Genomic DNA, 15,240 nt, shown 5'->3' with positions numbered 1-15,240 from the left:
TGGTCCTCTGATGGACTGTTGTCTCCCTGCCGTCCACCCAGTGCATGCTTGGAAGTGATGCCTCCAAACAGCACGTTGGGATAAATGAATGAGAAATCTATTTTTCTGTGAAGTCCTGTTGTCGGACGTAGAGTAGAGGTTTCTGCCGCAGCTTCACTTTATTCCACGGTGAATTTAGAGGGAACGAAATCTCAGAACTCAACAAAAATGCCAAAGTAGACGGAAAAAAGTTGATTCTGGACGTAGTGTTTTCAGTCTCAGCTGACTGCAGGTTTCCCAACCTTATATAAAGTACCTGAACTGCTCAGACACCCAGCTCTCAGCCAAAGCGCCCATGTCCCCAACTTTAAGCCCTAATACATTTAAAAATAAAAAAGAGAAAGACAAACTATCCCACGTACAGTTGTTCTATTATAAAGTGTAAATATGTTTGTTTGTTTTTTGGATGTTTTAGCACGAGAGTCAGTTAGCACTGCCTCAAGTGGACATTACAGGAACTGCAGGTTTTTGTACTTTTAAACTTTTATTGTAAAAACTCAATCCATGAAGACAAAATATATGTATCACTTAAACTGTAAAGTAATAGTGGGGTACTGAGGTAGGAACAATATCCTCATATATTAAAGCATTAATCAGCATTGCGTCATTATAATGGCAGGTTATCGCATTGTTACCAGGATATATTTCTGTCTGCCTCACAGACGTGTGTGTTTGCACATTTTTACCCCAGTTCTAGCCTCTTGTTACCCACTAACTTATATTTGAGTGCTGTTGATACTAGTACTAATACTAATAGTCGACGCGTCGTTTTAACCTTGTAAGATCCTGAAAGACGCTGGAATAAGTAGTAGGATTTAAGAGGGTAATAACAGACTGAAACAGAAGATGGTAGCACTGCATGTACAAGGATGCCAAAGTTAAGTCTGGGAGCATAAAGAAGAATAATGTCCAATGGAACTTGCCTTCCATGGCGGCACGACGGCGATGCACGAGCATCTGAAAAGGAAGCACGTCATGGCTTCTGATGACGAAGTGGTACAGTCATCTCGGTAAGCTAATTGGCTAGTTAGCTGCTAACATTAGCGTAAACAGCGAGCTACTTACTCATATTGACAGCTGTAAATGTTACGTTACAGTACTGCAAAAAAAAATGTTCGTCTTCAATGGACTTTGTCACCAACAACTTGCACACATCGGCACACAATTTCAGGGCCTTTCGGTTTGTTGCTACAATCTGCAAATTTCACTAAAGGTTTAACAAACTATCATCTTGTCTTTATTTTTAGTTAGCACATACCTTAAACACTTCCAGCTGTAAGCTAATGATAGTTATATAAGATCAGATGCTGCTGGTGCAATAAGCTGTAGTTTTACGTCCAATGGATGCATGATCTGATTAGTCGATTAGAATCAGAATCAGAATACTTTATTAATCCCGAAGGAAATTAGGGGACTATCAAAATAATCGTTTGTGGCAGCCCTAGTTGATACAAGAGTGGGATGGATATTGGACATTACTTTGGAAATGAAGCGATTTCCACAGATTACCTTCTTGTATCTTAATGCCCTACTATTACCATAAAAACTATAAGAGAAAGCATTTCTAAAATGCACACATAAATGAAAAATATAAAGGCTGAAGTAAATATGAATTATCAACACGCAGGGCCCGTGATGTGAGAAATCCCAGTCTCTGGGGTCCACCGGTCACCCCACCTACCTCTGTGCAAACTGTGAATGAGTGTGAGGGGGAATCCTGTTCTGCAAAGCCAAATGTTTTGCAGAATATGTGAAAACTTGTTTCATTTGATTACGTATTCATATTTAAATTGAGCGCTGACAGGTCATCATTAAGAATCTCATCAGCTAAAACAATTAGCCTAGACTCTCTGGGTGTATCCTACAACCAGAACTTAATGAGCTGCAGTGGATCGCAGCATGATGAATATGACATTAGTAGAGTGCCTGTGTAATAAAAGCGCTCAGCATGCAGCAGGAAAAGCCGTGATTCCCTCATTTCAACCGCATCAGCAATTCAGACAAACACAACAATCCAGCAGCACAGCAAGTTTAAATAAGAGCCGCTTGGCTTTTATGATGTTGAGCAGCAATAATGAAATAAACTCATGTTGCTGCTTAATGTCCCTTTGATGTCTCCCTGTTGCACCAAACACACAATAAGATAAAAATGGATGAAACATTAGCCGACACTTGATGATCAGTCACTCAGAGAATGTACTGTACAGGCTTAATAGGCTTAATATCCCAAATTAAATATAAAGCACAGTTGTTTCCCAGCCTCTGAAGTATTGAACCCCCTTCTGCTTCTATAAAAAATGATAGTTTTCAGCAGCAAAACTTATCACATATTAAATGATGAGCTTTATGCATTTAAAGATCTATCTCGTAGTCTTTTTAACGAAATCCTTCCAAGTTGGAAAAACATAAAAGCATATCTGTAATATGTCTGTGAAGGTTCTCAGTCATCCAGGTCATCGTAGTCAAAGGAGCTTGCAAAGAAAAGCGTCTGGACTTCTTTAAGTTACTTGAAGACGTTTCACCTCTCATCCGAGAAGCTTCTTCAGTTCTAAGGTCAAATGGTGGGGAGTCCCAGATATAAACCTAGTGGGAGTTTCCCCCCACAGAGGGACAAAAGGACCCCCTGATGATCCTCTAATCGCCTGAGCCAAGGTGTGAAACTGGGTGTGGGTCCCAATCAGCCAGAGTTTCGGGTGTGTTCATTGTGAAACCTGGCCCCACCTTATCATGCGAATTCCTGAGGTCAGATGGCCCAGGATGTGTGTCACTTGCATACCCACCACGGAGGCCCTGGAGACTGTCAGAAAACGACTACAAGAAGACAGCTCCTTGGAGGACAGGACCAACTTCACACCCGATCAGATTTGCACACTGTTAGACCTCTGCCTCACCACTACATATTTCAAATACAACGAAGGCTTTTACAGACAAAAACATGGCTGTACCATGGGCTCCCCCGTGTCACCTATTGTAGCCAACCTTTACATGGAGGAAGTGGAAAGGAAGGCTCTTGGCTCTTTCAAAGGAAGAGTACCCAGCCACTGGTACAGATATGTGGACGACACCTGGGTCAAAATCAAGACACAAGAAGTGGAATCCTTCACTGCGCACATTAACGCTGTGGATAAAAACATCAAGTTCACCAGGGAAGACACAAAGGACGACTGTTTGCCTTTCCTGGACTGCGCTGTGCACATTGAAGAGAACGGCAAACTCAACATCGAAGTTTACCGGAAGCCCACACACACGGACCAGTACCTCCTCTTTGACTCCCATCACCCTTTGGAACACAAACTTGGAGTAATTAGGACCCTACACCACCGGGCAGAACATGTTCCCTCTAAGCCTGAAGGAAAAAAGAAGGAACACACACACGTAAAGGAAGCACTCAAAACGTGCGGCTATCCTAAATGGGCGTTCTTAAAGTCAGCAAAGAGGCACAGAAAAGAAGACCAGACACCAGCGAGGGAGGATAAGAAGGACAGACGCAACAACATTGTCATCCCCTATGTAGCCGGTGTATCAGAAAAACTTAGGAGAGTTTTCTCCAAGCATGACATCCCGGTGCATTTCAGACCCAGCAACACGCTCAGACAAAAACTGGTTCACCCGAAAGACAAAACGCCAAAACACAGACTTAACAATGTGGTGTATGCTGTACAGTGCAGCGAGGAATGCCCAGACCTCTACATTGGAGAGACCAAACAGCCACTTCACAAGCGCATGGCACAACACAGAAGAGCCACCTCCACAGGACAAGACTCAGCAGTCCATCTGCATCTTAAGGATAAAGGACACTCTTTCGAGGATGCCAATGTTCACATTTTGGACAGAGAGGACAGATGGTTTGAAAGAGGAGTGAAAGAAGCCATCTATGTCCACTGTGAGCGACCATCTTTGAACAGAGGCGGGGGTTTACGACACCAACTGTCTGCCATCTATAATCCAGTTTTGAGATCCCTTCCCAGACGCCTTAACGCCCACTCACATCCTGGGCCATCTGACCTCAGGAATTCGCATGATAAGGTGGGGCCAGGTTTCACAATGAACACACCCGAAACTCTGGCTGATTGGGACCCACACCCAGTTTCACACCTTGGCTCAGGCGATTAGAGGATCATCAGGGGGTCCTTTTGTCCCTCTGTGGGGGGAAACTCCCACTAGGTTTATATCTGGGACTCCCCACCATTTGACCTTAGAACTGAAGAAGCTTCTCGGATGAGAGGTGAAACGTCTTCAAGTAACTTAAAGAAGTCCAGACGCTTTTCTTTGCAAGCTCCTTTGACCATATCTGTAATGTTAGAGGTTCTGCTGTTCTCCTGCAGCCAGAACTGCCATCCACTATTTTTTGGGTGACCACGGTTGGTGCAACTATCAGCAATCAATCAATTTAGTGCCCTTACTATATAACCACTGATGGTTTTTGCAGTCTAAAGGTGTTTGTTGTCATATTTTTAGCCACTAGCATTTTAGCATTTACTCATTTAGTTGTAAGGTGTCCTGTGGCTGCAGGTCTCAGCAGACTAGATTATGGCATCAGTGAAGTGGACCTACCACTCCTATGTCGTCACTACTGTGTATTAATGTGTATGTCCAAAAAAAAAAATCCCCCACTGCAAGCTCGGGTCCTCAGCCAGAGGCCTGGGAGCTTGAGGGTCCTGCGCTCTACTGGACAGAGATCTCGGATGTTGTTCCTGGGATCTGCAGGAGCCACTCCCCTAGCTTTGGGGTCACTGCACCGAGTGCTGCGATTACAACGGGTACCTTCACCCTCCGCATCTTCTTGAGCTGCTCTTTCAGCCATTGGTACTTACCAGGTTTCTCATGTTCCTTCTTCTTGATGTTGCTATCACTCGGTATCGCTACATCTATCACTTCGGGTCTCTTCCTCTGCTGGTTCACTACTATTTCCAGCTGGTTAGCCATCACCAATTTGTCCGTCTGTATCAGGAAGTCCCACAGGATCTTAGCTTGTTCATTCTCAACTACCCTTGGCGTTGTGTCACATTTTTTAACTTGGGGGTTCCAGGCCATACTCGGCACAGATGTTCCTGTATAGTCTGCCCTGCCTGCTAACATCTTGCACCCTGGGAGGCTCCGTGCTGCCTTGATCTTGGCTATTAATACTCCATGGCGGGTACTGCTCCTTGTGGCTGTTCTTCTTGTAGCCAAGCATCTCAGTAATCACTGCTGCCATGGTATAGATCAGCTGGTTGGTTTTGGTGAGGGTGGCAGTTAGGACTGGGCCATATCATACCGTTCACGGTAATACCGGTATAATATTGGGCAACGATAAGAAAATGAAATATGGCAATAGAATATGGGTAAAACGCGCATGCGCAGTGCCTTTGTTTTCATACGCACACGGCGGAAAAAGCATGGCGGCGACGGAGAATGAGAAGGGTGAAAGTGAGTCGTTAAATGAAACGGATGAACCAGAATATGTAAAAATACGAAAACTTCAGTGGTGTGGAACTGGTTTAGCTTTCGTCCATCAGATACACAACAAAGCACTATTTTTGCTAGAGCATGCTAGCGGGTCATCGTTATTACCGTGTTTGTTTGGAAAATACGGCGCACTTAAAATCAATCCTTTGATTTTTCTGAAAGTCGACAGAGCCCCTTATAATCCCGTGTGCCTTATGTATGAATTCTGGTTGTGTTTACTGACCTCGAAACTATTTTATGTACACGGTGCTCGAAAATCTGTCAAATGTTTCAGTACGCTTGATGGATTGTCGGAGCATTACGGCTATCGTAGGCGGAGCCTCGCGGAGTGATACGTACTGTGCGTCAACATAATGTTACCGTATTGTGTGTGTATAACCTCTTTTTAAGTTGTGTGGATATTACACATGGTTATGCTGAGGATATGTCGGCCAGTTTCCACTGGAAATGCCTTTTGGTTAAACTGTCAGCGAGGAATTTACATTTGCACTGTTACATTTTTATATAACTTTAATGCACTTAAAAAACAGCTGCTTGTTTAAGTGAAAATACATTGATGGGGTTTTTTTGCACTAATAAAGTTGTGGAGTTGTAAAGTAATTTGTCTAGTGTCAAGGGGGCGATCGTGGTTCAAGAGTCGGCAGTTTGTCTTGTGATCGGAAGGTTGCCGACTCGTACAGTCCTGGTCGTTGTGTCCTTGGGCAAGACACTTCACCTACCACCTACTGGTGTTGGCCAGAGGGGCCGATGGTGCGATATGGCAGCCTCGCTTCTGTCAGTCTGCCCCAGGGCAGCTGTGGCTACAACTGTAGCTGCCTCCACCAGTGTGTGAATGTGAGTGTAAATGAATAGTGGAATTGTGAAGCGCTTGAGGGTCTCGAAAAGCGCTATAGAAATGCAATCTATTATTAATTATATCGTCAGTTATATCGTTATCGCAAATTTTCAAATGTATATCATGATAAATATTTTTGGTCATATCGCCCTGCTCTAGTGGCAGTAGGGATTGTCCAGATGTCACATCTTCTAGTAGACGTTCAGAGGATGCTTCACATAGTCTTTATAATCGGCCAGGATTATCCAGGGTAGAGCTGTTATCCATTATCTCAGGTCAGCCGCTCTCGCACTCAAGGCCTTCAACGCACCAGTTGTTCTTGGGGTTTGGTGCCCAGTCTCAGAGGGTAGGGCTGATGATATATCCCACCTCAAAAGTCAAGGAAACCACAGGACACATCCAAAAATGTTTCATCACACCGCTGGTAAAATGTTGCCTTGGTGGTTAAAATTTAAACAGGGTAATGACAAAAAGTACCTTTAACCCATATCGCAAGCTCATCCCTAAACTAACCAAGTAGTTTTTAGTGTTAAACCCAATCTATTAAACACAAGCGCCTCAATGGGAAGTCAGATTTGTAAGTTATTATTCCAACACCCGCCTTCCAATGTTTCAACACTGATTTCATACTAAAGATATAAAGCAGCTGGTTTTGCCCTTGCATAACAGTGAGACACACGTGGTGTCTGAAAAAATGGTAAGAACACAGCTCAGCACTACAATTAACTTTCTATTGACGTTGCTTTCACAGATGCCAGCCAGTGTTGGGGAGTAACGGAGTACATGTACCAGCGTTACGTATTTAAAATACAAAATATGGGTAACTGTATTCCGTTACAGTTACCGTTTAAAAAGGTGGTATTCAGAATACAGTTACTTTGTTGAAATAAATGGATTACACGGCGGTCTTTTCCTGTTTCATATGTTCGGCTATGTCCTCTCTGTTTTTGGTAATTCCACGCCGGTGGAAACCCAAACAAAACACACATTAAGAGGCTCTAATGCCTATGTCTCAATCTCGCGGCCCATGTCACCTCTACTTGTGCCCCGAATAGTGATGTGAAGAAATATTTTTAAAAATTATTATTCAAAAAATTATTTAATATGAAGGCAACAGGCAGAGTTGTTACAGGCATCGCTCTAAAGCATGTAGCCTGATGGGCAGTGTAGTCCGTGCTGCAGGGAGAATGGACTGCCATACCCGTGATGTGTCTGAGCGAGGGAGGGAGAAAAAGGAAAAGTACGAGCTGTCACGGAGCAGAAACGGGAGCTGGAAGCATGTAAATATAACAATAATCACTGCAGCCAAACAGAGAGCCTGACGAGCCCAGCTGTAAGTAAGCTATTAAGACTCGACTGTACGCTGTGTTCGTGTTTTCCTCTGAAACAATGAGCTCCGTTGGAGCAGCCTTTCAACACCTCTCTCTGTCTCTCGCTAGCAAAGTTGACCCAGACAACAAAGTTTGTCAGCTACAAGCCCGACACGAACCCGACGTATTAGCCAGAGGTCCCTTTACTACGGTTCGGAGCCGCGGACCTGTTTTATATACGCGCGGAATAGTTTTCTATACGAGATCGCTGCAAAAAGTGCAGCCTTACCTAATGTCCACCTACTGTTACTCATTTATATTAAGATTTAAACATCTAGTCGGTGTTGGTATGGAGAGTAACCTTCAGCAATAGTAATGAATCACACAGCAATAGTACATTCATGTAGTTGTAAAAAGCATGATAATATATTAAGTAACTATATAAAGTATATATATATACATAAAGTAATCCAAATTATTCAGAATATTCATCATATAATCTGTAGTGGAATACATTTTAGAGGTAACCTTCCCAACACTGATGCCAGCACATAATTGGACCCCATTATATGCCACCACCACCTTAAGATTCTTCATATGTTTGTGCCTATAACCTCACCTCTGACTGTCTTTTCTTTATCTGTAGTCTCCACCAAAAGGAGCGACTATTCCATACCGACCCAGCCCGACTCCGGGAACTGTACTGCTGGCAGGAAACCAGGTAAGCTGTTGGAGAATGATGATAATTAACATCCTGCTGGAAATCACGTACCACTGTAAAGGTCCTTCAGATGAACCGTAACAGGGAGCAAAACATAAAATATGCAAGACGGCAGGAAAATGATAGATGGAGCAGACAGAACAAAATAATGCAGGTATCCAGTGATGAAAGTAGTATGAGAGTGGCAGAATAAAGGAAATGATTAATGAAGGCAGAACAAACAGATTTATAGACAGAGGAAAATCAGGTAACAGAAGGAAGCATGAAAGGAGGAGAGGCAGAGATGTTGGTGAGAGAGGCACGGGCGGACGGATTAATGGGTCAGATAGACGCGTAGATGAAGGGGATTTAGGGAGGTATGAAGAAATGATGGATGTATGGGAGTACTGAGGAAGAGATGGAGGAGTGGACGGATGAGTGAGTCGATACATAATTTATTATTCAAGAATATGCTTTGGTTTGCAATTTCAGTGTCAGACAGAATACCCACATGGTCGCTTACCCTCTTCTGTTTTTTCCATGCACAGACACAGTCATGTTTCCATCTTTTCGGAGGAGATCAAACTGCCTTACTTTAATTTCCTGGATGTAGACTAAACTTAATCTAGAACAGCAATTCCCTTCAAATGGCTCCACAGGCAACTTTTGGTCCTCACAAAAAACTGAGGTCCCCGCAAGTCATTAAATAGATTTGTGTCCCCACAACATCAGTAATACAATTATGGATGTGTACACACACACACACACACACACACACACAGTCCACTTGCTAAGTTGTAGGGTGTAGGCGGCTCCTGTCACACCAGTTCAGTATGATAAAATGATGCTTTCTTATGACGACTCACAATTCTTAAGTATTCACTAGAGAAAACATTTGTCGCTGCTGGAGAGGAAACCTTGGTTTGTCTGTGTTTCTGTGGAGAATGAATTTGTTGGATTGGAAAGTTTTCACCAAATTCTACTATATATGATTTTTATTTCCAGACCAGATTGTTATCTCTTCCAGGGAAGTCATGTGATCATCCATTTGATAGCATCCTTGAAAGGCTGGGGACGGATTTGAACAAATATGGGGACTGGTTGAACTTGATTCACTTTTAGATACAATCTGATTCTATAACCAGGAATTTTTGGAAAACGGTTTTTGTTCCAAAATAGGGCAAAACTTTGCATCATGTAAGATCAGATGGACATCTATCAGGTCATTGGTGACCCATCTAGGGCTGTGATTAAGATAGTGTTTGTTTGTAGCTGAACTTTTCCTTGTTTGAAACACCTCGTAATGGAAAGACACTGGTGTCAAATATATTTGAGTTCAACTTAAAACTATCTTGTAGTTTCTATAAATTTGCCTTAGACATGTTTGGGCTGGTGCCCTGGTGAATATTACAAGATCAGTGATCTCAAAATTAACTTAGATTTTCCTTCAAAGGTCTTAATATTTTTTACAAAATGTGCATGAAACACTTTATTTTGTTGTGACATCTTTTATTGAGGTAAGAAAAACAAGGTCACACAAATAGGATGCAATCTGCAATCGATGTAGAAAACCTGGAAAATGAAATTAGATGTTTGTCTGCAGACTCTTCTGACAGACCTCGAAGGTAATCAGTGGGAAGCCACCTCGTAGTTAAAACAAAACAATGGATTTGCTGTCTTAAATATAATTTAAAGTAAAGATATAATAAGAAACGATGCTTTTTGCCTTCTTACCACTTATTCTGCCAAGATGCTCTTCAGGCTGCAGGGATTGATTGTCAGTATAATCGGATCAAGTCCCATTTCTGACAATTACACTGTCTATTGGGGATCTTCAGATTAAACCAATAACTCATTTTAATAGATCACCATGTGGAACTGATTTAGGTAATTGTATCATGGTGTTAGAGGATTATAGTCAGGGTTGGGAAGGAAAATCTAGCCTAATAATGTTTCTCCAAGTGTTATTGAACAAAAACAGTACATATTTTACTTGTTTGCATTTGCAGAGTTTACAAATGAAACTTTAAAATCTTGTGACATCTACTAAAATAAATGCTCAGTGATGCTGAGCGCCCTAAACCCCGACCTAAACGTTCCTGCATTTACAGAAAGTATTAATCGACAGAGAAAAACATGTTCTGGGTAGAAGTGGCTCGACATTTAGCCCAAGGCTGCTCCAGTGTAAACACAGGTAGAGGATTTTATATCTTTCTATGTTTCTTAGTCCTGGGGAAAGTCCCTGCAGTGAAATGACAGCTAGAAGCACGAGAAGCTGCTGTTAAGACTCTTTGTGCCTCTGCTAGCTTAAGTCTGGGAGTCTCTTGGCCCTTTGACAGTCACTAGAAACACATTTATGGCCCTTTGTGAGTCACTGTGTTACGGCTGTGCTACAAAATCTCTCTGTGTGTTTCTTTAAGCGTAACCCCAGAGATTCCCAGCGTACTGCAGTCACATCCTTCCTGTTTAACCCATTGACCTTGTAAAGTTGTTGTTGTTGAGCTTGGATTACACCACTGTTATTGACTCTTATCGACAAGGCACAAACTGGAAATGTGGTCGTCCAGATTTCTAAAGAAACTGAAGCTACAGAAACACAAGCAGCATGTTTCATTCCTCAGAATCATCCAGATTCTGCTACATTTAATTTTTCATCAAACCCAACACACCAGAGGAAGACAGCCTGAGGATGCTGAGTTGGGGCTCACAGGTCAGGCGGTGGTGACAACAAACACGCAGCCTTCCTGAAGGGGAGAGTGTGTGCTGATAGGTTGATTTGGCTTAATGACAAAAAACAGCTTCATGGTTTGTAGCATTTGGTGATTTATGAATATAAAACAGAAAAAGACTTCACGATAATCGACGTGATTGTTAAAACTGAAACAGCCTCAGAATTGCGAGCAAGATCATTTTGTTGTGTAATTTGTGTATTTTAGCAGATATTATGCTTTCAGCGCACTATGCCGCTCTCATGCTTGCAAACTTTAAGCTCCACAGAAATAATAAGTTCACTGATATCATTGAATACTAAATGTGGATATTAACTGTTATGAGCCTGATATTTGTCACCCTGTTGTTGTTTTTGTAAACCAGAGAATTGAACTGAATGAAAGCTGAATGATCCAAATATTCTGACCTCGTTTGCCCCCAATTAGCACTTTCTGCTCAAGCGTAACAAAACCAAAGTAGAAAAATCCTGCACGATTTCTCCCTGTAGGGTTTTCAAAGTACCTTGAATTCTGAAAAGTTTTCTGAGACGAAAACTCTGATGCTTAATTGGTTGCAGAAATCTTGCCGTGTGCGCTCAGGCTCGACGGTGCATCGGAGCTTAGCGGCGCGCAGGTTGTCATTTGGTCAGTCAGAGACGTGCATGATTTTTTTTTTTTTTTCTCCCTAAGAGAGTGGCACAACTGAGATCTGTCTGTACTTGGTCACACATCACTGGACTGCAGCACAGATTGTTTGGAGATTGACTTGGACGTCTCTCTGCGTAGTTGTCTGGGGCATTTGGTTATTTGTGGATGAACTCTGAGGCGCTGCTGCAGTCAGCGGTGGGACAGTTTGTATTTCATCAACTCGAAACCCTAAAATCTCATGTAAAGTAAAATCAATGCTGAAGAAGATTCAATAAAACAAGGTCATTTATAACTTTAGTGCATCACAGTTTTCCACCAGCACTTTAGTTTAAGTGACAGAGACAGAAAACAGTCGTTGCGTTTGCTTGTTATTCTGCAGAGCTGCATATTTGAACAAAAGCTCAAGCTGAGACTTTTTGGTGGTTTAATGAGAACTTCAGCAGCTGCAACAAGGCAATAATGAGTTATGCAATTTAGGTCACACAAGTAACAAGAATAGATCTCACGTCCAGACGGAGTCTAAAGAAACCCTTTCATGTCCTCAGTTTGATGTTTGGGGAAAGCTAGTTTACTATAAGCCAAGATCAGTGAGATCACTACTGCGCTTATGCTTCCTACACTGATTTCCAGTGAGTCTTGTGGCAGGTTGCAAACTTTAGACACAATTATGACAGGATCTTAGATTAGCTTGTCGGACCTCCGGTCACAGCATTACGTTCATTCAGTTTTATTTTTTATACCTGCAAAGACAAAAATGATGGAAGCCCAACAAGGTAACAGTAGAGAGGAAAAACATCCCTTTTAACAAGAAACGAATAATAAAAACATTGAGACAGAGATGGTTCGTTTACCAGAGGATTAAATTAGATGGAAAAATCAAGATTAGTTGTAAAAAAACATTTGAGAATAATGGAATCAAATCATTTTACAAATACTCCATTAATCACAGCCTTCAATAACCAAAACATGTTTTAAAGGTCTTTAAAAGTGTGGAACTGTGAGTAACGTCAGACACAGAATCTCAGACTGCAGCGTTTTTGGTTGTTTTGTACACATGCGTGTGCAGGACGCGTTAATGCTTCAGTACATGCCACTTTATTTCACTACAGTCTACATGACATTAGCAAAGTACTGCAGAACCATCTGCTTCACTTTCCACCTCATTTACAACAGAAAGAAGCCGGGGCGCTGTATAAGAGCCAAGAACCAATCACTAGCTGGCGTGAAATATTAATATTTTCAACAAATGGCGTTATTAGTGCTGCATAGCAGAGGAGTAACATTTAGACGTCTAGTTGGCCGATCGCACGTCGCTGTTCCGTTTCATGCGTTCCTTCTCTGGTTTTCAGTGTCGCCACCTTGAGCCGGCCGTTGGTGTGATGTGGGGCTATAAAAATAAGACTGATGCAAATTGAATCTCAGCCATCTTGTTAAAACAAATGACTTGTTTTAACAAGTCATTTGACTTGTTAAAACAAGTCATTTCAGTGCATCTCCAGGCAGTTTGGCCTTTGGAGACTTTCTCAGCGGTCCGACAGCATCGGCACACCTTTGGCGTCACGCTGCCTTCACGCTGCCGCGTGGCCGTTTTCCTTCAGAGAATGATAAAGTATTTATTCTGCTCCACTTCATCTTCTCATCTAGCAGTAAATGGGAAACTAAATGAACTCTTGATCGTTTATTACTGATTTCTGCTTCTCATTGCAGAATCACATGGAAAACCTGTTTTTGTTACTTGTTCTGTGCGTCTGGTCTTTCCTGTCTTTACCTTTGCTTTTCAAAATGTCTTACAAATAAATACACAATGACTCTGAGCTCTTGCAGCAGCAGAGGAAACACTTATGTAATCAGCTGAGTAACACTGCTCACATGATGAAGAAAATCTTCTACAGGGAGTGCAGAATTATTAGGCAAGTTGTATTTTTGAGGAATAATTTTATTAATGAACAACAACCATGTTCTCAATGAACCCAAAAAACTCATTAATATCAAAGCTGAATGTTTTTGGAAGTAGTTTTTAGTTTGTTTTTAGTTTTAGCTATTTTAGGGGGATATCTGTGTGTGCAGGTGACTATTACTGTGCATAATTATTAGGCAACTTAACAAAAAACAAATATATACCCATTTCAATCATTTATTTTTACCAGTGAAACCAATATAACATCTCCACATTCACAAATATACATTTCTGACATTCAAAAACAAAACAAAAACAAATCAGCGACCAATATAGCCACCTTTCTTTGCAAGGACACTCAAAAGCCTGCCATCCATGGATTCTGTCCGTGTTTTGATCTGTTCACCATCAACATTGCGTGCAGCAGCAACCACAGCCTCCCAGACACTGTTCAGAGAGGTGTACTGTTTTCCCTCCTTGTAAATCTCACATTTGATGATGGACCACAGGTTCTCAATGGGGTTCAGATCAGGTGAACAAGGAGGCCATGTCATTAGTTTTTCTTCTTTTATACCCTTTCTTGCCAGCCACGCTGTGGAGTACTTGGACGCGTGTGATGGAGCATTGTCCTGCATGAAAATCATGTTTTTCTTGAAGGATGCAGACTTCTTCCTGTACCACTGCTTGAAGAAGGTGTCTTCCAGAAACTGGCAGTAGGACTGGGAGTTGAGCTTGACTCCATCCTCAACCCGAAAAGGCCCCACAAGCTCATCTTTGATGATACCAGCCCAAACCAGTACTCCACCTCCACCTTGCTGGCGTCTGAGTCGGACTGGAGCTCTCTGCCCTTTACCAATCCAGCCACGGGCCCATCCATCTGGCCCATCAAGACTCACTCTCATGTCATCAGTCCATAAAACCTTAGAAAAACCAGTCTTGAGATATTTCTTGGCCCAGTCTTGACGTTTCAGCATGTGTGTCTTGTTCAGTGGTGGTCGTCTTTCAGCCTTTCTTACCTTGGCCATGTCTCTGAGTATTGCACACCTTGTGCTTTTGGGCACTCCAGTGATGTTGCAGCTCTGAAATATGGCCAAACTGGTGGCAAGTGGCATCTTGGCAGCTGCACGCTTGACTTTTCTCAGTTCATGGGCAGTTATTTTGCGCCTTGGTTTTTCCACACGCTTCTTGCGACCCTGTTGACTATTTTGAATGAAACGCTTGATTGTTCGATGATCACGCTTCAGAAGCTTTGCAATTTTGAGACTGCTGCATCCCTCTGCAAGATATCTCACTATTTTTGACTTTTCTGAGCCTGTCAAGTCCTTCTTTTGACCCATTTTGCCAAAGGAAAGGAAGTTGCCTAATAATTATGCACACCTGATATAGGGTGTTGATGTCATTAGACCACACCCCTTCTCATTACAGAGATGCACATCACCTAATATGCTTAATTGGTAGTAGGCTTTCGAGCCTATACAGCTTGGAGTAAGACAACATGCATGCAGAGGATGGTGTCGACAAAATACTCATTTGCCTAATAATTCTGCACTCCCTGTAGTTGTTTTTAAGGACACTCGTAAAATTAAAGGCCACATTTTTCTTATTAAATTAACACAATTATTGCTGCTTTTACAGTTAGTGAGACATTGTATGTA

General features: G+C 42.1%; 1 protein-coding gene across 5 annotated transcripts in view; it reads left to right on the top strand.

Moving 5' to 3' along the window:
• pcbp4 (poly(rC) binding protein 4) overlaps positions 1 to 15,240 on the top strand; it is a 197,193-nt gene that overhangs the window by 143,738 nt on the left and 38,215 nt on the right. For all 5 annotated transcript variants that reach the window (XM_084929653.1, XM_084929652.1, XM_084929651.1 and 2 more), the window contains one exon: positions 8,279 to 8,353. In XM_084929653.1, coding sequence (XP_084785779.1) covers positions 8,279 to 8,353 — 75 coding nt within the window. The remainder of the gene's footprint in view (positions 1 to 8,278; positions 8,354 to 15,240) is intronic.

This window comes from Perissodus microlepis, chromosome 5 (assembly GCF_051167445.1).
Source record: "Perissodus microlepis isolate ML-2025 ecotype Zambia chromosome 5, ASM5116744v1, whole genome shotgun sequence".
NCBI lineage: Eukaryota > Metazoa > Chordata > Actinopteri > Cichliformes > Cichlidae > Perissodus > Perissodus microlepis.
Note: the sequence above shows the minus strand (reverse complement) of the source record. Positions and strands in the feature narration are given on the sequence as shown.